General features: G+C 56.1%; 1 protein-coding gene across 2 annotated transcripts in view; it reads right to left on the bottom strand.

Annotated features, from left to right (window-relative positions):
- arhgap9 (Rho GTPase activating protein 9) overlaps positions 1-26168 on the bottom strand; it is a 135924-nt gene that overhangs the window by 68416 nt on the left and 41340 nt on the right. For both annotated transcript variants that reach the window (XM_070869746.1, XM_070869747.1), the window contains exons 5-6: positions 16874-16990; positions 12105-12257 (exon numbers count right to left, since the gene is read on the bottom strand). In XM_070869746.1, the coding sequence (XP_070725847.1) occupies positions 12105-12257; positions 16874-16990 (270 nt within the window). The remainder of the gene's footprint in view (positions 1-12104; positions 12258-16873; positions 16991-26168) is intronic.

Raw genomic sequence — 26168 nt, 5'->3', positions numbered from 1 at the left:
TATCGCACAGTGTGGGCTGGTCCGTGCTGCCCCTGGGCCCTCGCCTCTTCTGGGCCCCCGAACTCAACGCCTCCTCTGGGCCCCGATCACGTCATGATCTTATTGAATGGCGGAGCAGGCTCGAGGGGCCGAATGGCCGACTCCTGCTCCTATTTCTTGTGTTCCTTGTGCGCTCCTCACGCCTATCGTTGAAGGGGAGTGCGGTGGAGGCAGGGGAGAGGGGTTTAAGAAGAACGTTAGCGGTAGAGTATAGTAGCCAGGGGGTTATCTTTGCATTCCAGGAAGAGTGAGCAGATTTGGCAGACAATAATAGGACCCGCGAATGCCTCCTGGGTCCGGATGGATTGTATCTTCAACAAAATGCAGTTGATGGAGGATAGTCACACAGAACAAACACGTGCAGCAAGACCTGGTTTAACATTCAGGCTTGGGCTGACAAGTGGCAAGTAACATTCACGCCATACAAGTGCCAGGCAGTGACCATCTCCAACAAGCGGGAGTCTAACCACCGCCCCTTGACATTCAACAGTATTCCCATCGCCGAATCCCCCACCATCAACATCCCGGGGGTCACCATTGACCAGAAACGTCACTGGACCAGACACATAAATACCGTGGCCACAAGAGCAGGTCAGAGGCTGGATATTCTGCGACCAGTGTCTCACCTCCCGACTCCCCAAAGCCTTTCCGCCATCCACAAGACACCAGTCAGGAGTGTGAGGGAACACTCCCCACTTGCCTGGATGAGTTACAGCTCCAACAAACACTCGAGAAGCTCGACACCATCCAGGACAAAGCAGGCCGCTCGATGGGCCACGCTCCCCACCACCTTCAACACTCACTCCCTCCACCACCTCCAACACTCACTCCCTCCACCACCTCCAACACTCACTCCCTCCACCACCTCCAACACTCACTCCCTCCACCACCTCCAACACTCACTCCCTCCACCACCTCCAACACTCACTCCCTCCACCACCTCCAACACTCACTCCCTCCACCCCCTCCAACACTCACTCCCTCCACCACCTCCAACACTCACTCCCTCCACCACCTCCAACACTCACTCCTTCCACCACCTCCAACACTCACTCCCTCCACCACCTCCAACACTCACTCCCTCCACCCCCTCCAACACTCACTCCCTCCACCACCTCCAACACTCACTCCCTCCACCCCCTCCAACACTCACTCCCTCCACCACCTCCAACACTCACTCCCTCCACCACCTCCAACACTCACTCCCTCCACTACCTCCAACACTCACTCCCTCCACCACCTCCAACACTCACTCCCTCCACCACCTCCAACACTCACTCCCTCCACCACCTCCAACACTCACTCCCTCCACCACCTCCAACACTCACTCCCTCCACCACCGGCGCACCGTGGCTGCAGTGTGCACCGTCTACAAGATGCACCGCGGCAACTCGCCAAGGCTTCTTCGGCAGCACCTCCCAAACCCGCCACCTCTACCCGCCTCGAGGGACAAGGGCAGCAGGTGCATGGGAACACCACCCCCTCCACATTCCCCTCCCAGTCACACACCATCCCGACTTGGAAATATATCGGCCGTTCCTTCATCGTCGCTGGGTCACAATCCTGGAACTCCCTCCCTAACAGCACTGTGGGAGCACCTTCACCACACGGACTGCAGCGGTTCAAGAAGGGGGCTCACCACCACCTTCTCAAGGGGCGATTAGGGGGATGGGCAATAAATGCCCGGCCTTGCCAGCGACGGTCACATCCCGTGAATGAATAACAAAAGGAAAGAATGGAACCATCACCTGAGTTCTGGCCAGGATTTGCGGTGTCACTATATCTCGACTGTAATATCAGCCGTGTGTGGCGGGAATTCGGAGCAACACAAACTGTGAGTCAGTCTCGCAATATTTAACCCTGATTGGAGCAGCATTCCTTCCCTCTCAAATATGCATTACTGTTCTTTTAACTATGCGCTTAATTCATTTCCTCCCTCACATTTCTCGCCTTTAGCAACTCCGCCCGCTCCCTATCCAAAGTAAATTACACTCAATAACAACGTTTATTTTTAAAGTGCCTTCAGCATAGTGAAAAGTCCCACAGCGCTTCACAGGAGTATGACGAGACAAGGAATCTGACCCCGAGCCGCGTAAGTAGAAATTAGGGGCAGGTAACCAAAAGCTGGGTCACAGAGGGAGGTTTTAAGGAGCGTCTTAAAGGAGGGAGAGAGATGGAGAGAGGTTGAGGGAGGGAGTTCCAGAGCTTGGGGCCCAGGCAACAGAAGGCACGGCCACCGATGGTGGAGCGATTATACTCAGGGATGGTCAGGAGGGCAGAATTAGAGGAGTGCAGACATCTCGGGGGGGTTGTGGGGCTGAAGGAGGTTACAGAGATAGGGAGGGGTGTAGGGGTTGGAGGAGGTTACAGAGATAGGGAGGGGTGTAGTGGGCTGGAGGAGGTTACAGAGATAGGGAGGGGTGTAGGGGCTAGAGGTTACAGAGATAGGGAGGGGTGCGAGTTAGGACACGGAGCCAGTGAGCACAGGGGGTGATGGGTGAGTGGGACTGGGTGTGAGTTAGGACACGGGGGCAGTGAGCACAGGGGGTGATGGGTGAGCGGGACTCGGTGCGAGATCGTGGCTGACCTGTGACCTAAACCCATATACCCGCCTTTGCCCCATATCCCTTAATACCCTTTGGTTAACAGAAATCTATCAATCTCGGATTTAAAATTCACAATTGGCCCCCAGCATCAATTCCCGTTTGCGGAAGAGAGTCCCAAACCTCTCCCACCCTTTGTGTGTAGAAATGTTTCCCAACTTCACTCCTGAAAGGTCTGGCTCTAATTTTCAGACTCTGCCCCTAGTCCCAGACTCCCCAACCAGCGGGAACAGTTTCTCTCTCTACCCTCTCTGTTCCCCGAAATATCCTGAAAACTTCCATCAGATCACCCCTTAACCTTCTCTACTGGAGGGAACACACGCCCAGACTGTGTACCCTGCCCTCGTGATTTAACCTCTTTTAGAATCGTAGAACAATTGTGACACGGAAGGAGGCCATTACGGCCCATCGTGTCCATGCCGGCTGACCAAGAGCTATCCCGGCATAATTCCACTTTCCAGCTCTCGGTCCGTAGCCCTGCAGGTTACGGCACTTCAAGTGCACATCCAAGTACTTTTTAAATGTGGTTCTGTCCGCAGTGGAGAGCACCCTCTTACAGAAGGGAGGTGCTCCAGGGAAGTTAATGGCCAGAGTGATGATCTGGAGTAGTTTCGATCGCCTGGATTGGGTCGGAGAGGAATTTGCCAGATGTCTTTTCCCCAAAATCGGTCTGGGTCTTTTTTTTGTGCCTCCCAAGAGATCGCAGTGTTTCAGGTGGGGCGGAGTGTACATATTATGATGCGCAAGGTATCGCAATGGTAGATTACCAGCTGGCGTGTGGGCAGACACAGCAGGAGCGGAGAGGTCGGGGCGAAGGAGAGGCGAGAGATTGCAGAGCGATGTGATCGGGGGCCCGGGAGAGGCGTTGAGTTCGGGGGCCCAGGAGAGGCGAGGGCCCCAGGGGCAGCACGGGACCAGCCCACACTGTGCGATATGTGCGCGCGCTGGGTCCGTGCAGCAGAGCTGGTCTCCAGTCGTCCTGGTTAACCCTTGCCCCTGGACCAAGACCTCGCTCTGTCAAGCCCCGTGTGGTGGCTGGTGTGCAACGGTCACCCCACGTTAAAATAATCCACACACAGGCATCTTCCACCCTTCAGGATGTAGTTCGGGATCTGGAATATTAGGTCCTTCATTGAAACACCTGTGAACTCATCCCTTATTGGTGTGGAAGCAAGTCATCCTCCCTTCGAGGGACTGCCTAAGAATGTGGTGAGGGTTTCTGCCTCTACCACCCTTTCAGGCCGTGAGTTCCACCCCAGACCCCCAGCACCCTCTGGGTAAAGACATTTCCCCTCAAATCCCCTCTAAACTTCCCCCCAATTACTTTAAATCTCTGATCCCTGGTTGTTGAGCCCTCTGCCAAGGGAAACAGGTCCTTCCTATCCACTCTATCCAGGCCCCTCATCATTTTATACACCTCAATCAGGTCTCCCCTCAACCTCCTCTGTTCCAAAGAAAACAAACCCAGCCTATCCAATCTTTCCTCATCGCTAAAATTCTCCAGTCCAGGCAACATCCTGGTAAATCTCCTCTGTACACTCTCCAGTGCAACATCCTGGTAAATCTCCTCTGTACCCTCTCCAGTGCAACATCCTGGTAAATCTCCTCTGTACCCTCTCCAGTGCAACATCCTGGTAAATCTCCTCTGTACCCTCTCCAGTGCAACATCCTGGTAAATCTCCTCTGTACCCTCTCCAGTGCAACATCCTGGTAAATCTCCTCTGTACCCTCTCCAGTGCAACATCCTGGTAAATCTCCTCTGTACCGTCTCCAGTGCAACATCCTGGTAAATCTCCTCTGTACCCTCTCCAGTGCAACATCCTGGTAAACCTCCTCTGTACCCTCTCCAGTGCAACATCCTGGTAAATCTCCTCTGTACCCTCTCCAGTGCAACATCCTGGTAAATCTCCTCTGCACCCTCTCCAGTGCAACATCCTGGTAAATCTCCTCTGTACCCTCTCCAGTGCAACATCCTGGTAAATCTCCTCTGTACCCTCTCCAGTGCAACATCCTGGTAAATCTCCTCTGTACCCTCTCCAGTGCAACATCCTGGTAAATCTCCTCTGTACCCTCTCCAGTGCAACATCCTGGTAAATCTCCTCTGTACCCTCTCCAGTGCAATCACATCCTTCCTGTAATGTGGTGACCAGAACTGCACACAGTACTCCAGCTGTGGCCTAACCAGTGTTTTATACAGTTCAAGCATAACCTCCCTGCTCTTGTATTCTATACCTCGGCCAATAAAGGCAAGCATTCCGTTCGCCTTCTTAACCACCTTATCCACCTGGCCTGCTACCTTCAGGGATCTGTGGACCTGCACTCCAAGGTCCTTCTGTTCCTCTACACTCGTTTCTGGTAAATCTGCGTTGCATCCTCTCCAAAGCCAATATATCCTTCCTCAGGTATGGTGCCCAGAGCTTAAGACAACTATAATGTAACTTCTGCCTTCTCGTGTCAGCTATGTCTCAGTGGGCAGCACACACGCCTCTGAGTCAGAAGGTTGTGGGTTCAAGTCCCACTCCAGGGACTTGAACGCAATAAATCTAGGCCGACACTCCCAGTGCAGTACTGAGGGAGCGCCGCACTGTCGGAGGGGCAGTACTGAGGGAGCGCCGCACTGTCGGAGTGGCAGTACTGAGGGAGCGCCGCACTGTCGGAGGGGCGGTACTGAGGGAGTGCCGCACTGTCGGAGGGGCGGTACTGAGGGAGCGCCGCACTGTCGGAGGGGCGGTACTGAGGGAGCGCCGCACTGTCGGAGGGGCGGTGCTGAGGGAGCGCCGCACTGTCGGAGAGGCGGTACTGAGGGAGCGCCGCACTGTCGGAGGGGCGGTACTGAGGGAGCGCCGCACTGTCGGAGGGGCGGTACTGAGGGAGCGCCGCACTGTCGGAGGGGCAGTACTGAGGGAGCGCCGCACTGTCGGAGGGGCGGTACTGAGGGAGCGCCGCACTGTCGGAGGGGCGGTACTGAGGGAGCGCTGCACTGTCGGAGGGGCGGTACTGAGGGAGTGCCGTACTGTCGGAGAGGCAGTACTGAGGGAGCGCCGCACTATTGGAGGGGCAGTACTGAGGGAGCGCTGCACTGTCGGAGGGGCGGTACTGAGGGAGCGCCGCACTGTCGGAGGGGCAGTACTGAGGGAGCGCCGCACTGTCGGAGGTGTCGTCTTTCTGATGAGATGTGATCCCACGGCTACTATTTGGAAGAAGAGCAGGGGGAGTTCTCCCCGGTGTCCTGGGGCCAATATTTATCCCTCGACCAACATCACTAAAACAGATGATCTGGGTCATTATCACATTGCTGTGTGTGGGAGCTTGCTGTGCGCAAATTGGCTGCTGTGTTTTCCACATTACATCTGTCATGTATCTTACATTATTATATATAACTGTATCCCAACATGCTATACAGGACTGTAATAAGATATGACCTGTAACCACCAGCATACCTTACCACCAGGGGTGCACTTGCAAGAGACAGGTATATAAGGTCAGGTCTCAGGCAAGTGCAGCATTCCAGAGCTGTGAAATAAAGGTGCAGGTCCAGAGTGACCTTGACTTCACTACATGCCTCGTGTGAATCTGTACTGAGGGGACAGGACTTTACAGTGGCGACGGGTTACGGGATTACAGAATCCACAGAATGGCGAACAACGGATCAGATGAAAAGTACAATGCGGGAGACAATTGGGAGGACTTTATAGAAAGGCTCCAGCAAAGCTTTGTAACCAAAGACTGGTTAGGCGACGATAAGGCAGACAAGAGAAGAGCCCATCTCTTGACCAGCTGTGGCTCGAAAACATACGCTTTAATGAAGGACCTGCTGGCACCCGAGAAACCAGCAAGCAAGTCGTTTGAAGAGTTGAGCACACTGGTAAGAGACCACCTGAAGCCAGCGAGCAGCCTACACATGGCCAGACACAGGTTCTACAACTACAGACGCTGTGTGGGCCAGAGCATACCCGACTTCGTGGCGGAACTTCGGAGGTTGGCTAGTTTATGTGAGTTCTCCGATGAACTGAGGAGAGAAATGCTGAGAGACTTTTTCATTGAAGGAATAGGCCACGCAGGCATATTCCGAAAGCTCATAGAGACCAAGAACCTGACCTTAGAGGCAGCAGCACTGGTCGCACAGACATTCTTGGTAGGGGAAGAAGATACGAGGTTGATTTACAATGCAGGTACGACAACTAACGAAATATCGGAACAAGAAGTTCACAGCACTAAACAAGCTGCTACCCCCACACACAGACAAAACTGGCAGAACAGGCTCTCGACAGCAGGCAGTGGCAACAGAAGCCATCAAGGGCCACAGGAACGGCCGTTCACACCTCATCAACCCACAATGCAAGCAACCAACTACAAACTGAGAGAAGCTCAAGAGAGATCAGCCAGACGCAGCTCATTCTTTGCAAGCAGTCTGTGCTGGAGATGTGGGGGTGGGCACTCATCAAGAGAATGTCGATTTCAGCAGGCTGTTTGCAGGAACTGTGAATATACAGGGCATTTGGCCCGCATGTGCAAAAAAAACAGCAGCTCGGCTGGTATACGAATCGGATGGGTCGGAAAGCGGACCAGAAGATGGTAGGGACAGTATCCAGGACACCGGTGTACAGCAGGTCAACACGATCAATGGACGCCTCCTATAATGATGAGGGTCCTACTCAACGGGATATCTGTCAACATGGAGCTGGATACGGGAGCGAGTCAATCTCTCATGGGCGCTCAACAATTTGAACAACTGTGGCCGCATAAAAGAGACAGGCCAAAACTCACAAGGGTCGACACCACACTAAGGACCTATACCAAAGAAATCGTACCAGTCCTCGGCAGCGCCATGCTCTCTGTCACACACAAAGGGACAGTGAACCGACTTCCCCTGTGGATTGTCCCCGGAGATCCCCCAGCACTGCTGGGGAGAAGCTGGCTGGCAAAACTAAACTGGAAATGGGATGATGTCCATGCCATGTCATGAGAGGAACGGACCTCCTGCTCAACAGTTATAAAGCGATTTGAACATCTCTTTCAGCCAGGTGTGGGCACTTTCAAAGGGGCCAAAGTCAAAATCTACATCACACAGGATGCTAGACCGGTCCATCACAAGGCCAGAGCTGTGCCCTATGTGATGAGGGAAAAGATTGAACACGAACTGGACAGGCTTCTGCGGGAAGGCATTATATCACCTGTGGAATTTAGCGACTGGGCAAGTCCCATCATCCCAGTCATGAAGCCTGATGGATCCATAGGAATCTGTGGGGACTACAAATCTACAATAAACAGAGTCTCCCTACAGGACCAGTACCCGCTGCCCAGGGCGGAGGACTTATTTGCCACATTGGCTGGAGGTAAACTTTTCTCAAAACTAGACCTCACATCTGCGTATATGACGCAAGAATTGACCGAGGAATCCAAGCTACTCACCACCATCAACACATATCGAGGCCTTTTCATGTACAATCGATGCCCATTCGGCATCAGGTCGGCAGCTGCCATATTCCAGCGCAACATGGAGAGTCTGTTCAAGTCCATCCCGGGGACGGTTGTATTTCAAGACGACATACTTATCACGGGCAGGGACACCGACTCCCATCTCCATAATTTGGAGGAAGTACTAAAGCAGTTGGATCGGGTAGGCCTACGAGTCAAGAAATCCAAGTGCCTGTTTCTCGCACCCGAGGTTGAATTTTTGCCGCTGATGGAATCCGCCCAACAGAGTCCAAAACAGAAGCAATTCGCCTGGCACCCAGGCCCCGGAATGTCTCAGAACTGTGCGGCTTTCTCGGGCTACTCAATTACTTTGGGAACTTTATGCAGAACTTAAGCACGCTGCTGGAGCCTCTCCACGTGCTACTCAGGAAGGGGTGCGATTGGTTTTGGGGGGACGCCCAGGAACGCGCCTTCAATAAGGCATGCAACCTTCTGTGTTCCAACAGTGTTTTAACTTTCTTTGACCCCAGGTAATAAGCTAGTTCTCACATGCGATGCGTCAGTTTATGGGGTCGGGTGCGTTTTGCAACATGTCAATAGTGCGGGCAAATTGCAGTCCGTTGCTTCTGCCTCCAGGTCACTTTCGCGGGCGGAGTGTGGGTACGGAATGGTAGAGAAGGAGGCGCTCGCATGCGTGTACGGTGTCAAAAAGATGCACCAATACCTTTTCGGGCCAAGTTCATGTTAGAAACCGACCATAAGCCCCTCACGTCCCTCCTATCCGAGAGCAAGGCAATAAACGCCAACGCCTCGGCGCGAATTCAACAGTGGGCACTCATGCTGGCGTCCTACGACTATACCATAAGGCACTGACCAGGCACAGACAACTGTGCCGACGCGCTCAGCAGGCTACCCCTGGTGACTACGGAAGGGTCTGACGAACAGGACTGTGAGATAGTCATGGCAATCTATGCCTTTGCGTCCACAGGTTCGCCCATGACGGCTCGCCAAATCAGAGCCTGGATGGCCAGCGACCCCACATTATCCTTAGTAAAAAGATGTGTCCTAACCGGTGACTGGGCAGAGGTTTGCGATGCCTGCCCCAAGGAATTAAAACCCTTTCACAGGCGCATGCATGAGCTATCACTACAAGCAGACTGCCTGATGTGGGGCAGCCGAGTAGTCATGCCTCTGTGAGGCAGAGAGGCATTTGTCCGGGAGCTCCACCGCGAACACCCGGGGATCATTCTCATGAAGGCCATAGCCAGATCCCACGTCTGGTGGCCTGGTATTGACGCGGACTTGGAGCTCTGCGTCCGAAGGTGCACCATTTGTGCCCAACTCAGCAATGCCCCCAGGGAGGCTCCACTGAGCCCCTGGCCCTGGCCTACCAAACCGTGGTCGCGGGTGCACGTAGACTATGCGGGCCCATTCATGGGCAAAATGTTCCTCGAAGTTGTAGATGCATTTTCAAAGTGGATCGAATGCACCATTTTAAACTCGAGCACAACCTCCACCACTGTGGAGAGCCTCGCAACCATGTTTGTAACGCACGGAATCCCTGACATATTGGTCAGTGACAATGGTCCAGCGCAGAATTCGAAGACTTTATAATTGACCACGGCATAAATCACTTCAAGACGGCACCGTTCAAGCCGGCCTCCAACGGCCAGGCGGAGAGAGCAGTGCAAATCATTAAACAAGGCATGCTTAAAATCCAAGGTCCCACGCTGCAGGGTCGCCTGTCGCGACTGCTGTTGGTATACAGATCTCGTCCGCACTCACTGACTGGGATCCCTCCCGCGCAACTGTTGATGAAAGGGACTTTAAAAACAAGGCTCTCGTTAATCCTCCCAGACATGCACGAAATCGTTGAGGCAAAGCGCCGTAAGCTGACTGAGTACCATGACAGAAATTCAAGGGGGAGATGGAATGAGATAAGGGACAAAGTATTTGCACTAAACTATGGCAGGGGTCCCAAATGGCTTGCAGCGACAGTAACGGGCAAGGAAGGAAACAGGCTACTGGTAGTACAAATGGACAATGGCAAAACCTGCCGGAGGCATGTAGACCAAGTCAAAAGCAGATTTACCAATAGCACTGCGGAACCAGAGGCAGACTACAATGTGGAACTCGCACCACACCTGGTGGGCAGACAGAGGGAACAACCTGAGGAAAGGGCAATCCCAACAGACAGCCCAGGCGAGTCAACAACAATCACACCAATCGAAACAGACAGCCCAGGCGAGATACCAGCAACCACACCCAAAGAAAAACAGACACCAAGGCAAACAACTGAACCACAACTCAGATGCTCCACGCGAGAGCGTAGACCACCTGAGAGACTGAACCAAAAAAGACAATAAGACCTTGGGGGAGGGTGGTGTCATGTATCTTACATTATTATATATAACTGTATCCTAACATGCTACACATGACTGTAATAAGATATGACCTGTAACCACCAACATACCTTACCACCAGGGCTGCACTTGCAAGAGACAGGTATATAAGGACAGGTCTCAGGCAAGTGCAGCATTCCAGAGCTGTGAAATAAACGGTGCAGGTCCAGAGTGATCTTGATTTCACTACATGCCTCGTGTGAATCTGTACTGAGGGGACAGGACTTTACAACAACAGCGACTGCGCTCCAAAAGTAATTAATTGGCTGTGAGGCGCTTTGAGACTTCCGGTGGTTGTGAAAGTCGCGTTATAAATCTTTCTTTCTTTGGTTACCTCTTTGTCTTCCGGGCACCCAATGGGACTACGGGGCCAGATCTTAGACTTTTCCATTTTCGGGGTGAAAACAGAGGTGGGGCAGGAGAGTTACCGGCTGGGAATAGGGTGGGTCTAGTCAGGATTGTTCGCGATCTGGGCCCTAGGACAGAGAGCCAGAGGGCGCAGCATGTAGGGAGGCGTTGTATAACGTTGGAGGATCAAAAATGGGAACCTCGCGAGCTAAAGTGTCAGGCCGTGCGCGCTCCGAGAGAGGCCTGGGGCGGTGGGGGACACCTTTAAAAAAAACACTGCAAAAAAAACATGCCCAAAGGGGGGATAGAGACAGGCTGAGTGAGTGGGCAAAAACTTTGCAGATGGAGTATAATGTGGGAAAATGTGAGGTTATCCACTTTGACAGAAATAATAGAAAAGCAAATTATTATTTAAATGGAGAAAGATTGCAAAGTGCTGCAGTACAGCGGGACCTGGGGGTTACTTGTGCATGAAACACAAAAGGTTAGTATGCAGGTACAGCAAGTGATCAGGAAGGCCAGTGGTATCTTGGTCTTTATTGTAAAGGGGATGGAGTATAAAAGCAGGGAAGTCTTGCTCCAGTTATACAGGGTATTGGTGAGGCCACACCTGGAGTACTGCGTGCAGTTTTGGTTTCCGCATTTACGAAAGGATAGACTTGCTTTGGAGGCGGTTCAGAGAAGGTTCACTCGGTTGATTCCGGGGATGAGGGGGTTGACTTATGAGGAAAGGTTGAACAGGTTGGGCCTCTACTCACTGGAATTCAGAAGAATGAGAGGTGATCTTATCGAAATGTATAAGATTATGAGGGGCTTGACAAGGTGGATGCAGAGAGGATGTTTCCACTGATGGGGGAGACTAGAACTAGGGGGCATGGTCTTAGAATAAGGGGTCGGCCATTTAAAACTGAGATGAGGAGGAATTTCTTCTCTCAGAGGGTTGTAAATCTGTGGAATTCTCTGCCCCTGAGAGCTGTGGAGGCTGGGACATTGAATATATTTAAGACGGGAGAGAGACAGATTTTTGAGCGATAAGGGAGTGAAGGGTTATGGGGAGCGGGCGGGGAAGTGGACCCGAGTCCATGATCAGATTCAGCCATGATCGTATTAAATGGTGGAGCAGACTCGAGGGGCCGAATGGCCGACTCCTGCTCCTATTTCTTATGTTCTTATTTCAGGACCGAAAGCCCGGAATGCAAAGGGAGCATTAAATCCAGCCCATGGAGTAACCCGCAGCCTCGAAGGCAAGTGGTGGTATACCGAGAGCCCGTTCCAGCAGGACACTGCCTCGTACCTTGGGTTCCTGGTTTTCCCTGATAATCATGGACTTCGCCTGTCCGAGCCGGTTGACAACGCTGCCTCTGCCCCGGCGCTGGACACCACCGGTGTTGAACTGAGCCGAGCCCAGGGACTCCGAAGATGAGGCTCGCTGGATGCTGGAGAAGTTCTACCGCAGAACCGGGAGGGAAAGAGAGAAACAAAGGGAACGGTGTGATATACTCTCTGTGACATCGTAAACACACACTTACACAAGATAGCTTCGGCAGGAACTAGTCAGGTGACCTGTCACCTGATGCTCCAACTCACGGTCAACAAGCTCCCCGCTGGAGTGGAACTAAACTACAGAACCAGTGGGAAGCTGTTTAACCTTCGCCTTCTCCAGGCCAGGTCCAAGATCACCCCAACCTCTGTCCTCGAGCTACAGTACGCAGACGATGCCTGCGTCTGTGCACATACAGATGTTGAACCCCAGGACATAGTCAATGGATTTACTGAGGTGTATGAAAGCATGGGCCTTACGCTAAACATTGGAAGACAAAGGTCCTCCACCAGCCTGTCCTCGCCGCTGAGCACTGTCCCCCAGTCATCGAGATCCACGGCACGGCCCTGGACAATGTGGACCATTTCCCATACCTTTGGAGCCTCTTATCAACAAAGGCAGACATTGGCGACGAGATCCAACACCGCCTCCAGTGCGCCAGTGCAGCCTTCGGCCGCCTGGGGAAAAGAGTGTTTGAAGACCAGACCCTCAAACCCACCACCAAGCTCATGGTCTACAGGGCTGTAGTGATACCCGCCCTCCTGTATGGCTCAGAGACATGGACCATGTACAGTAGACACCTCAAGTCGCTGGGGAAATACCACCAACGATGTCTCCGCAAGATCCTACAAATCCCCTGGGAGGACAGACGCACCAACGTTAGCGTCCTCGACCAGGCCAACATCCCCAGCATCGAAGCACTGACCACACTCGACCAGCTCCGCTGGGCAGGGCCACATTGTCCGCATGTCCCTCAGACGAGACTCCCAAAGCAAGCGCTCTACTCGGAACTCCTTCACGGGCAAACGAGCCAAAGGTGGGCAGAGGAAACGTTACAAGGGACCACCCTCAAAGCCTCCCTGATAAAGTGCAACATCCCCACCGACACCTGGGAGTCCCTGGCCCAAAGACCAGTCCGCCCTAAGTGGAGGGAGTGCATCCGGGAGGGCGCTGAGCACCTCGAGTCTCGTCGCCGAGAGCGTGCAGAAACCAAGCGCAGGCAGCGGAAGGAGCGTGCGGCAAACCAGTCCCACCCTCCCCTTCCCTCAACCACTGTCTGTCCCACCTGTGACAGGGACTGTGGTTCCCGTATTGGACTGTTCAGCCACCTAAGGACTCATTGTAAGAGTGGAAACAAGTCTTCCTCGATTCCAAGGGACTGTCTATGATGATGATATTTACAGCAATGGCTGCATTACCACAGTTGTCCACTTGGTGGAGCGGTAACCACTAGATGGGGCTCTATTACACGACTCCCTCCTTATTGAAGAAGTAATTATAACAAACAACCATATACATAACTTGCACTATATATTACAAACGGTAATGAATGAAAGATCATCAATCACCATCAACATCCTGGGGTTCACCATTGACTAGAAGCCTAACTGGACCAGACTGTGGGAACGAGAGCAGGTCAGAGGCTGGGTATTCTGTGACCAGTGTCTCACCTCCCGACTCCCCAAAGCCTTTCCACCATCGACAAGACACAAGTCAGGAGTGTGAGGGAACACTCCCCACTTGCCTGGATGAGTTGCAGCTCCAACAAACACTCGAGAAGCTCGACACCATCCAGGACAAAGCAGGCCGCTCGATGGGCCACGCTCCCCACCACCTCCAACACTCACTCCCTCCACCACCTCCAACACTCACTCCCTCCACCACCGGTGCACCGTGGCTGCAGTGTGCACCGTCTACAAGATGCACCGCGGCAACTCGCCAAGGCTTCTTCGGCAGCACCTCCCAAACCCGCCACCTCTACCCGCCTAGAAGGACAAGGGCAGCAGGTCCATGGGAACACCATCAGCTCCACGTACCCCTCTGAGTCATAAATGGTAGGACATATATTAAGGGGTATGAGACAAAGGTGTGTATATGGGGTTAGGTCACACATCAGCTACGATCTCATTGAATGGTGGAACAGGCTCGAGGGGCTGAACGGCCTCCTCCTGTTCCTAATGTAACAGGCTCGAGGGGCTGAATGGCCTCCTCCTGTTCCTAATGTAACAGGCTCGAGGGGCTGAACGGCCTCCTCCTGTTCCTAATGTAACAGGCTCGAGGGGCTGAATGGCCTCCTCCTGTTCCTAATGTAACAGGCTCGAGGGGCTGAATGGCCTCCTCCTGTTCCTAATATAACAGGCTCGAGGGGCTGAATGGCCTCCTCCTGTTCCTAATGTAACAGGCTCGAGGGGCTGAATGGCCCCCTCCTGTTCCTAATATAACAGGCTCGAGGGGCTGAATGGCCTCCTCCTGTTCCTAATGTAACAGGCTCGAGGGGCTGAATGGTCTCCTCCTGTTCCTAATGTAACAGGCTCGAGGGGCTGAATGGCCTCCTCCTGTTCCTAATGTAACAGGCTCGAGGGGCTGAACGGCCTCCTCCTGTTCCTAATGTAACAGGCTCGAGGGGCTGAACGGCCTCCTCCTGTTCCTAATATAACAGGCTCGAGGGGCTGAATGGCCTCCTCCTGTTCCTAATATAACAGGCTCGAGGGGCTGAATGGCCTCCTCCTGTTCCTAATATAACAGGCTCGAGGGGCTGAATGGCCTCCTCCTGTTCCTAATGTAACAGGCTCGAGGGGCTGAATGGCCCCCTCCTGTTCCTAATGTAACAGGCTCGAGGGGCTGAATGGGCCTCCTCCTGTTCCTAATGTAAGAGGCTCGAGGGGCTGAATGGCCTCCTCCTGTTCCTAATGTAACAGGCTCGAGGGGCTGAATGGCCTCCGCCTGTTTCTAATGTAACAGGCTCGAGGGGCTGAATGGGCCTCCTCCTGTTCCTAATGTAAGAGGCTCGAGGGGCTGAATGGCCTCCTCCTGTTCCTAATGTAACAGGCTCGAGGGGCTGAATGGCCTCCTCCTGTTCCTAATGTAACAGGCTCGAGGGGCTGAATGGGCCTCCTCCTGTTCCTAATGTAAGAGGCTCGAGGGGCTGAATGGCCTCCTCCTGTTCCTAATGTAACAGGCTCGAGGGGCTGAATGGCCTCCTCCTGATCCTAATTTAAGAGGCTCGAGGGGCTGAATGGCCTCCTCCTGTTCCTAATGTAAGAGGCTCAAGGGGCTGAATGGGCCTCCTCCTGTCCCTAATGTAACAGGCTCGAGGGGCTGAATGGCCTCCTCCTGTTCCTAATGTAAGAGGCTCGAGGGGCTGAATGGGCCTCCTCCTGTTCCTAATGTAACAGGCTCGAGGGGCTGAATGGGCCTCCACCTGTTCCTAATGTAAGAGGCTCGAGGGGCTGAACGGCCTCCTCCTGTTCCTAGTGTAACAGGCTCGAGGGGCTGAATGGCCTCCTCCAGTTCCTAATGTAACAGGCTCGAGTGGCTGAATGGCCTCCTCCTGTTTCTAATGTAAGAGGCTCGAGGGGCTGAATGGGCCTCCTCCAGTTCCTAATGTAACAGGCTCGAGTGGCTGAATGGCCTCCTCCTGTTTCTAATGTAACAGGCTCGAGGGGCTGAACGGCCTCCTCCTGTTCCTAATGTAACAGGCTCGAGGGGCTGAATGGTCTCCTCCTGTTCCTAATGTAACAGGCTCGAGGGGCTGAATGGCCTCCTCCTGTTCCTAATGTAACAGGCTCGAGGGGCTGAACGGCCTCCTCCTGTTCCTAATGTAACAGGCTCGAGGGGCTGAATGGCCTCCTCCTGTTCCTAATGTAACAGGCTCGAGGGGCTGAACGGCCTCCTCCTGTTCCTAATGTAACAGGCTCGAGGGGCTGAATGGCCCCCTCCTGTTCCTAATGTAACAGGCTCGAGGGGCTGAACGGCCTCCTCCTGTTCCTAATGTAACAGGCTCGAGGGGCTGAATGGCCTCCTCCTGTTCCTAATGTAACAGGCTCAAGGGGCTGAATGGCCTCCTCCTGTTCCTAATGTAACAGGCTCGAGGGGCTGAACGGCCTCCTCCTGTTCCTAATGTAACAGGCTCAAGGGGCTGAACGGCCTCCTCCTGTTCCTAATGTAACAGGCTCAAGGGGCTGAATGGCCTCCTCCTGTTCCTAATGTAACAGGCTCGAGGGGCTGAATGGCCTCCTCCTGTTCCTAATGTAACAGGCTCGAGGGGCTGAATGGCCTCCTCCTGTTCCTAATGTAACAGGCTCGAGGGGCTGAACGGCCTCCTCCTGTTCCTAATGTAACAGGCTCGAGGGGCTGAACGGCCTCCTCCTGTTCCTAATGTAACAGGCTCGAGGGGCTGAATGGCCTCCTCCTGTTCCTAATGTAACAGGCTCGAGGGGCTGAATAGCCGACTCCTGCTCCTAATGTAACAGGCTCGAGGGGCTGAACGGCCTCCTCCTGCTCCTAATGTAACAGGCTCGAGGGGCTGAATGGCCTCCTCCTGTTCCTAATGTAACAGACTCGAGGGGCTGAATGGCCTCCTCCTGTCCCTAATGTAACAGGCTCGAGGGGAGGGTGACTGAAATGCAAAAGGGAGCGGAGCAGGTAACGAGCCAGAGAACCGACCACAACGTCCACAAGCTGACCCCACGTCCCCCTCCCCCCGGAACGTGCGAACTTGCGAACGCCCCTCGCCCCATTACCTGCGAGGCGTCCCAGCTCCTGTTGTCCAACACTTGCCCCGCCAAGCGACTGCGGGGGGGAGGGGTGGACCCTTCACCCGGCCAGACGGAAGGGGAGACCGGCGGAGGTGTGGAGGACTAGAGAAAGAAGTAAGACAGGAGAGATCAGTCAGAGCGGGGGTTCGGGGAGGGCAGGGGGGGGGGGGTGGTGGGGAGGTGTGCGTGTGTAAACCAGCAGTTCTCCAAATCACTTCCCACTTCTTTGCTAACCAAACGAATCTGGCAGGGTTTCACAGCCAGACTTCCTCCCCCCTCCGCCAGGGCCGTGACTAAATAGGTGGCACTCACTCAACTCCAAGTCAGAAGGTCGTGGGTTCGAGACCACACTCCAGACACTTGAGTGCCGTAATCTCGGCCGACACTCCCCAGCGCCAGTGCTGAGGGAGCGCCGCACTGCGCTGTCGGAGGGGCAGTACTGAGGGAGCGCCGCACTGTGCTGTCGGAGGGGCAGTACTGAGGGAGTGCTGCACTGTCGGAGGGGCAGTACTGAGGGAGTGCTGCACTGTCGGAGGGGCAGTACTGAGGGAGCGCTGCACTGTGCTGTCGGAGGGGCAGTACTGAGGGAGCGCCGTACTGCGCTGTCGGAGGGGCAGTACTGAGGGAGCGCTGCACTGCGCTGTCGGAGGGGCAGTACTGAGGGAGTGCCGTACTGCGCTGTCGGTGGGGCGGTACTGAGGGAGCGCCGTACTGTCGGAGGGGCAGTACTGAGGGAGCGCCGCACTGTCGGAGGGGCAGTACTGAGGGAGCGCCGCACTGTCGGAGGGGCAGTACTGAGGGAGCGCCGCACTGCGCTGTCGGAGGGACAGTACTGAGGGAGTGCCGTACTGCGCTGTCGGTGGGGCGGTACTGAGGGAGCGCCGCACTGCGCTGTCGGAGGGGCAGTACTGAGGGAGCGCTGCACTGTGCTGTCGGAGGGGCAGTACTGAGGGAGCGCTGCACTGTGCTGTCGGAGGGGCAGTACTGAGGGAGCGCTGCACTGTGCTGTCGGAGGGGCAGTACTGAGGGAGCGCCGCACTGTCGGAGGGGCAATACTGAGGGAGCGCCGCACTGTCGGAGGGGCAGTACTGAGGGAGTGCTGCACTGTCGGAGGGGCGGTACTGAGGGAGCGCTGCACTGTGCTGTCGGAGGGGCAGTACTGAGGGAGCGCCGCACTGTCGGAGGGGCAGTACTGAGGGAGTGCCGCACTGTCGGAGGGGCAGTACTGAGGGAGTGCCGCACTGTCGGAGGGGCAGTACTGAGGGAGTGCCGCACTGTCGGAGGGGCAGTACTGAGGGAGCGCCGCACTGTCGGAGGGGCAGTACTGAGGGAGTGCCGCACTGTCGGAGGGGCAGTACTGAGGGAGCGCCGCACTGTCGGAGGGGCAGTACTGAGGGAGTGCCGCACTGTCGGAGGGGCAGTACTGAGGGAGTGCCGCACTGTCGGAGGGGCGGTACTGAGGGAGTGCTGCACTGTCGGAGGGGCAGTACTGAGGGAGCGCCGTACTGTCGGAGGGGCAGTACTGAGGGAGTGCTGCACTGTCGGAGGGGCAGTACTGAGGGAGCGCCGTACTGCGCTGTCGGAGGGGCGGTACTGAGGGAGCGCTGCACTGTGCTGTCGGAGGGGCAGTACTGAGGGAGCGCCGTACTGTCGGAGGGGCAGTACTGAGGGAGCACCGCACTGACGGAGGGGCAGTACTGAGGGAGCACCGCACTGTCGGAGGAGCAGTACTGAGGGAGCGCCGCACTGTCGGAGAGGCAGTACTGAGGGAGCACCGCACTGTCGGAGGGGCAGTACTGAGGGAGCGCCGCACTGTCGGAGGGGCAGTACTGAGGGAGCACCGCACTGACGGAGGGGCAGTACTGAGGGAGCACCGCACTGTCGGAGGGGCGGTACTGAGGGAGCGCTGCACTGTCGGAGGTGGCATCTTTCGGATGAGACATTAAACCGAGGCCCCGCCTGCTCTCTCAGGTGGACGTAAAAGATCTAAGGGCCACTATTTTGAAGAAGAGCAGTGGGAGTTCTCCCCGGTGTCCTGGGGCCAATATTTATCCCTCAACCAACATCACTAAAACAGACGATCTGGGTCATTATCACATTGCTGTGTGTGGGAGCTTGCTGTGCGCTAATTGAGCTGCCGCGTTTCCCACATTACAACAGCGACTGCACTCCAAAAAGTACTTCATTGGCTGTAAAGCGCTTTGAGACGCGCGGTGATTGTGAAAGGCGCTATATAAATGAATGTCTGTCTGTCATAGGACAATCCCCCCCCCATCCCAGGAATCAGTCTGGTGAGCCTTCGCTGCACTCCCTCAATGGCAAGTATATCCTTCCTTAGGTAAGGAGACCGACACTGTACACAATACTCCAGGTGTGGTCTCACCAAGGTGCTATATAATCCTGTACTGCAATCTTTACTCCTTTACTACAGGCAGGGTGTTAGCAGGCAGCCGAGATGAGATGGACATCTTTACGTTCAGCAGTTCCTACGTTCCTCGGGCAGATATAAAACGTCTTCCAACTAAGTCTAAATAGCAGAACGGAAATTTAAGCTGGGCAAATGTGGAAATTGACACACACACTTCCTCCTTTGCTCCTGTACCGAGCATGATATTTTTTTACAGAACACAATTTCTAAATGAAGGAGTGGGGGGCGTGGGGTGAAGAATTTTAAAGAATGAAGCAAAATATAATTCATGATCGCAAAGAGATAGAAACATAGAAAATAGATGCAGCAGCAGGCCATTCGGCCCTTCGAGCCTGCACCGCCATTCAATATGATCATTGTTGCGTCCTTAACTCTTAAACATAATCACACGAGGCACCGTACTGCAGACACAGTCACTCTGTGACCTTCACCTTTATTACCGGGACCAAGGAGTGCTGGCCCTGCGAGGGACCTCATCTTATATACCTGAATCTCCGGGTCAGGAGTGTCTCCCACAAGTACACCCACTGTGGTCAAGGTGTGCATTTCTAGTAAGTATGTACAGTATGTAGTAGTTACATGAGGGTTACAATTGTATAAGGGTTACAGTAGTATGCTGGTTACATACATGACAATCAAGGTTGATCCTCTATCTCAACACCGTATTCCCGCTTTCTCCCCATACTCCTTGATGCCTTTTGTGTCTAGAAATCTCTCTATCTCCCTCTTGAATATATTCAGTGACTTGGCCTCCACAGCCTCCTGTGGTAGAGAATTCCACAGGTTCACCACCCTCGGAGTGAAAACATTTCTCCTCATCTCGGTCCTAAATTTCCTCCCCCGTATCCTGAGACTGTGAGCCCTTGTTCTAGACTTCCCAGCCCCCGGGGAAACATCCTCCCCACATCCAGTCTGTCCAACCCCGTCAGAATTTTATACCTTTCAATGAGATCCCCTCTCATTCTTCTAAACTCCAGTGAATACAGGCCCCGTCGACCCAATCTCTCCTCATACGGCAGTCCTGCCCTCCCAGGAATCAGTCTGGTGAACCTTCGCTGCACTCCCTCTATGGCAAGTATATCCTTCCTTAGGTAAGGAGACCCAAACTGCTCACAATACTCCAGGTGTGGTCTCACCAAGGCCCTGTATAACTGCAGTAAGACATCCTTGCCCCTGTACTCAAACCCTCTCGCAATGAAGTCCAACATACCATTTGCCTTCCTGACTTGCTTGCTGCCCCTGCGTGTTTGCTTACAATGACTGGTGTACAAGGACACCCAGGTCCCTCTGTACATCCACACTTCCCAAGCCATCACCATTTAAATAATACTTTGTCCTTATGTTTTCCCGACCAAAGGAGATAACTTCACACATTTATCCACGTTATACTGCATCTGCCATGTGTTTGCCCACTCACTCAACCTATCTCAATCGCCTTGCAGCGTCTTTGCATCCTCCTCACAACTCACAATCCCACCTAGTTTTGTGTTGTCAGCACCACCTAGTTTTGTGTTGTCAGCAAACTTGGAAATATTACACTTGGTTCCCTCATCCAAATCATTTATATATATTGTGAATAGCTGGGGCCCCAGCACTGATCCCTGTGGTACCGCACTAAACACTAAACATTGGGCCAAATGGTCTGTGTCTGTGCTCCACATAATACATGAGTGGGTCAGAGGCTGGGTATTCTGCGGCCAGTGTCTCACCTCCCGACTCCCCAAAGCCTTCCCACCATCGACAAGCCACAAGTCAGGAGTGTGAGGGAACACTCCCCACGTGCCTGGATGGTGCAGCTCCAACAAACACTCGAGAAGCTCGACACCATCCAGGACAAAGCAGGCCGCTCGATGGGCCACGCTCCCCACCACCTCCAACACTCACTCCCTCCACCACCTCCAACACTCACTCCCTCCACCACCTCCAACACTCACTCCCTCCACCACCTCCAACACTCACTCCCTCCACCACCTCCAACACTCACTCCCTCCACCACCTCCAACACTCACTCCCTCCACCACCTCCAACACTCACTCCCTCCACCACCTCCAACACTCACTCCCTCCACCACCTCCAACACTCACTCCCTCCACCACCTCCAACACTCACTCCCTCCACCACCTCCAACACTCATTCCCTCCACCACCGGCGCACCGTGGCTGCAGTGTGCACCGTCTACAAGATGCACCGCGGCAACTCGCCAAGGCTTCTTCGGCAGCACCTCCCAAACCCGCCACCTCTACCCGCCTCGAAGGACAAGGGCAGCAGGCGCATGGGAACACCAACCCCTCCAAGTTCCCCTCCAAGTCACACACCATCCCGACTTGGGAATATATCGGCCGTTCCTCCATCGTCGCTGGGTCACAATCCTGGAACTCCCTCCCTAACAGCACTGTGGGAGCACCTTCACCACACGGACTGCAGCGGTTCAAGAAGGCGGCTCACCACCACCTCCTCAAGGGCGATGAACGAGTAAAAAAAATGAGATGAAATTTAACACAGAGGATTGCAAAGCGATTCATTTTGGCAGGAAGAATGGGGAAGGACAGCGAAGAAGTTAGGAAATAGAAGCGGTAGGGGTGAATCTTTGAAATTCTCCGCCCCAGAGGGCTGTGGAGGCTCAGTCGTTGAGTATACTGAGGTCAATAGGTTTTTGGAGCACTAAGTGTATGGAGGGATCGGGCGGGAAAGTGGAGTTGAGGTCGAAGATCAGCCATGATCGTATTAAATGGCGGAGCAGGCTCGAGGGGCCGAATGGCCGACTCCTGCTCCTGTTTCTTATGTTCTTATTATGTACGAGGAAGATGAGAGAATAACAAATTCTGCTCCTCTAATTCTTGCATGTTCAGCCATGAACTCATTGAATGGCGGTGCAGGCTAGAAGGGCCGAATGGCCTACTCTTGCACCTATTTTCTATGTTTCTATGTTTCTATGCCCTCCTGAGCATCCCTGATTTCCATCGCTCCACCATCGGTGGCCGTGCCTTCTGTTGCCTGGGCCCCAAGCTCTGGAACTCCCTCCCTAAACCTCTCTGCCTCGCTACCTCTATTTCCTCCTCTAACACGCTCTTTAAAACCTACCTCTTTGGCCAAGCTTTTGGTCACCTGCCCCTAATATCTCCTTATGGGGCTCGGTGTCACTACTTTCTGGTGGTGCGTTTCGTGCATTCTTCTGAACTCCAATGGGTAGAGGCCCAACCTACTCAACCTTTCCTAATAAGTTAACCGCCTCGTCTCCGGAATCAACCGAGTGAACCTTCTCTGAACTGCCTCCAAAGCAAGTATATCCCTCCTTAAATACGGAGAGCAAAACTGCACGCAGTACTCCAGGTGTGGCCTCACCAATACCCTGTATAACTGTAGCAAGGCTTCCCTGCTTTTATACTCCATCCCCTTTGCAATAAAGGCCAAGATACCATTGGCCTTCCTGATCACTTGCTGTACCTGCATACTATCCTTTTGTGTTTCATGTACAAGTAACCCCCAGGTCCCGCTGTACTGCGACACTTTGCAATCTTTCTCCATTTAAATAATAACTTGCTTTTCTATTATTTCTGCCAAAGTGGATAACCTCACATTTTCCCACATTATACTCCATCTGCCAAATTTTTGCCCACTCACTTAGCCTGTCTCTATCCCTTTGCAGATTTTTTGTGTCCTGCTCACAACTGGCTTTCCCACCCATCTTTGTATCGTCAGCAAACTTGGACACATTACACTCAGTACCTTAATCCAAGTCATTGATATAGACTGTAAATAGTTGAGGCCCCAGCACTGATCCCTGCGACACCCCACGAGTTACTGTTTGCCAACGGGAAAATGACCCATTTATCCCGACTCTCTGTTTTCTGCTCGTTAGCCAATCCTCTATCCTTGCTATCGTGGGCCGCCCCGACCTGTGTGAGGACACAACCGCAGGGCGGGGCTATAAATAGAGCTGGACCCACTGCAGCTTCCAGAATGAGCTGCTCCAAGTGTGCAACGGCTTCGAGGTGGGTGACTGGGTAACGTCACGGAGGAGCGGCGAGAGATCGGGGGCGGAGGAGCGGCGAGAGATCGGGGGGAGGAGGAGCGGCGAGAGATCGGAGCGGAGGAGCGGCGAGAGATCGGAGCGGAGGAGCGGCGAGAGATCGGGGCGGAGGAGCGGCGAGAGATCGGGGGCGGAGGAGCGGCGAGAGATCGGGGCGGAGGAGCGGCCAGAGATCGGGGCGGAGGAGCGGCGAGAGATCGGGGGCGGAGGAGCGGCGAGAGATCGGGGCGGAGGAGCGGCGAGAGATCGGGGCGGAGGAGCGGCGAGAGATCGGGGCGGAGGAGCGGCCAGAGATCGGGGCGGAGGAGCGGCGAGAGATCGGGGGCGGAGGAGCGGCGAGAGATCGAGGCGGAGGAGCGGCGAGAGATCGGGGCGGAGGAGCGGCGAGAGATCGGGGGCGGAGGAGCGGCGAGAGATCGGGGCGGAGGAGCGGCGAGAGATCGGGGCGGAGGAGCGGCGAGAGATCGGGGCGGAGGAGCGGCGAGAGATCGGGGCGGAGGAGCGGCGAGAGATCGGGGCGGAGCAGCGGCGAGGGATCATGGCGGAGTAGCGGCGAGAGATCGGGGCGGAGGAGCGGCGATAGATCGGGGCGGAGGAGCGGCGAGAGATCGGGGCGGAGGAGCGGCGAGAGATCGGGGCGGAGGAGCGGCGAGGGATCATGGCGGAGGAGCGGCGAGAGATCGGGGCGGAGGAGCGGCGATAGATCGGGGCGGAGGAGCGGCGAGAGATCGGGGCGGAGGAGCGGCGAGAGATCGGGGCGGAGGAGCGGCGAGAGATCGGGGCGGAGGAGCGGCGAGAGATCGGGGCGGAGGAGTATCGAGAGATCGGGGCGGAGGAGCGGCGAGAGATCGGGGCGGAGGAGCGGCGAGAGATCGGGGCGGAGGAGGAGCGGCGAGAGATCGGGGCGGAGGAGCGGCGAGAGATCGGGGGCGGAGGAGCGGCGAGAGATCGGGGCGGAGGAGCGGCGAGAGATCGGGGCGGAGGAGCGGCGAGAGATCGGGGCGGAGGAGCGGCGAGAGATCGGGGCGGAGGAGCGGCGAGAGATCGGGGCGGAGGAGCGGCGAGGGATCGGGGCGGAGGAGCGGCGAGAGATCGGGGCGGAGGAGCGGCGAGACATCGGGGCGGAGGAGCGGCGAGAGATCGGGGCGGAGGAGCGGCGAGAGATCGGGGGCGGAGGAGCGGCGAGAGATCGGGGCGGAGGAGCGGCGAGAGATCGGGGGGGGCGGAGGAGCGGCGAGAGATCGGGGCGGAGCAGCGGCGAGAGATCGGGGCGGAGCAGCGGCGAGAGATCGGGGCGGAGGAGGGGCGAGAGATCGGGGCGGAGGAGCGGCGAGAGATCGGGGCGGAGGAGTATCGAGAGATCGGGGGCGGAGGAGCGGCGAGAGATCGGGGCGGAGGAGCGGCGAGAGATCGGGGCGGAGGAGCGGCGAGAGATCGGGGCGGAGGAGCGGCGAGAGATCGGGGCGGAGGAGCGGCGAGAGATCGGGGCGGAGGAGCGGCGAGAGATCGGGGCGGAGGAGCGGCGAGAGATCGGGGCGGAGGAGCGGCGAGGGATCATGGCGGAGGAGCGGCGAGAGATCGGGGGCGGAGGAGCGGCGAGAGATCGGGGCGGAGGAGCGGCGAGAGATCGGGGCGGAGGAGCGGCGAGAGATCGGGGCGGAGGAGCGGCGAGAGATCGGGGCGGAGGAGCGGCGAGAGATCGGGGCGGAGGAGCGGCGAGAGATCGGGGCGGAGGAGCGGCGAGAGATCGGGGCGGAGGAGCGGAGAGAGATCGGGGCGGAGGAGGAGCGGAGAGAGATCGGGGGTGGAGGAGGGGCGAGGGATCGGGGCGGAGGAACGGCGAGAGATTGGGGCGGGGGAGTATCGAGAGATCGGGGCGGAGGAGCGGCGAGAGATCGGGGCGGAGGAGCGGCGAGAGATCGGGGCGGAGGAGCGGCGAGAGATCGGGGCGGAGGAGCGGCGAGAGATCGGGGCGGAGGAGCGGCGAGAGATCGGGGCGGAGGAGCGGCGAGAGATCGGGGCGGAGGAGCGGCGAGAGATCGGGGCGGAGGAGCGGCGAGAGATCGGGGCGGAGGAGCGGCGAGAGATCGGGGCGGAGGAGCGGCGAGAGATCGGGGCGGAGGAGCGGCGAGAGATCGGGGCGGAGGAGCGGAGAGAGATCGGGGCGGAGGAGCGGAGAGAGATCGGGGCGGAGGAGGAGCGGAGAGAGATCGGGGGTGGAGGAGGAGCGGAGAGAGATCGGGGGTGGAGGAGGGGCGAGGGATCGGGGCGGAGGAACGGCGAGAGATCGGGGCGGGGGAGTATCGAGAGATCGGGGCGGAGGAGCGGCGAGAGATCGGGGCGGAGGAGCGGCGAGAGATCGGGGCGGAGGAGCGGCGAGGGATCGGGGTGGAGGAGTATCGAGAGATCGGGGCGGAGGAGCGGCGAGAGATCGGGGGCGGAGGAGCGGCGAGAGATCGGGGCGGAGGAGCGGCGAGAGATCGGGGCGGAGGAGTATCGAGAGATCCGGGCGGAGGAGCGGCGAGAGATCGGGGCGGAGGAGCGGCGAGAGATCGGGGCGGAGGAGCGGCGAGAGATCGGGGCGGAGGAGCGGCGAGAGATCGGGGCGGAGGAGCGGCGAGAGATCGGGGCGGAGGAGCGGCGAGGGATCGGGGCGGAGGAGCGGCGAGGGATCGGGGCGGAGGAGCGGCGAGAGATCGGGGCGGAGGAGCGGCGAGAGATCGGGGCGGAGGAGCGGCGAGAGATCGGGGCGGAGGAGCGGCGAGAGATCGGGGCGGAGGAGCGGCGAGAGATCGGGGCGGAGGAGCGGCGAGAGATCGTGG

Source organism: Pristiophorus japonicus, chromosome X (assembly GCF_044704955.1).
Source record: "Pristiophorus japonicus isolate sPriJap1 chromosome X, sPriJap1.hap1, whole genome shotgun sequence".
Lineage (NCBI taxonomy): Eukaryota > Metazoa > Chordata > Chondrichthyes > Pristiophoridae > Pristiophorus > Pristiophorus japonicus.
The sequence above is the reverse complement of the archived record's forward strand: the minus strand, read 5'-3'. Positions and strand labels throughout refer to the sequence as shown.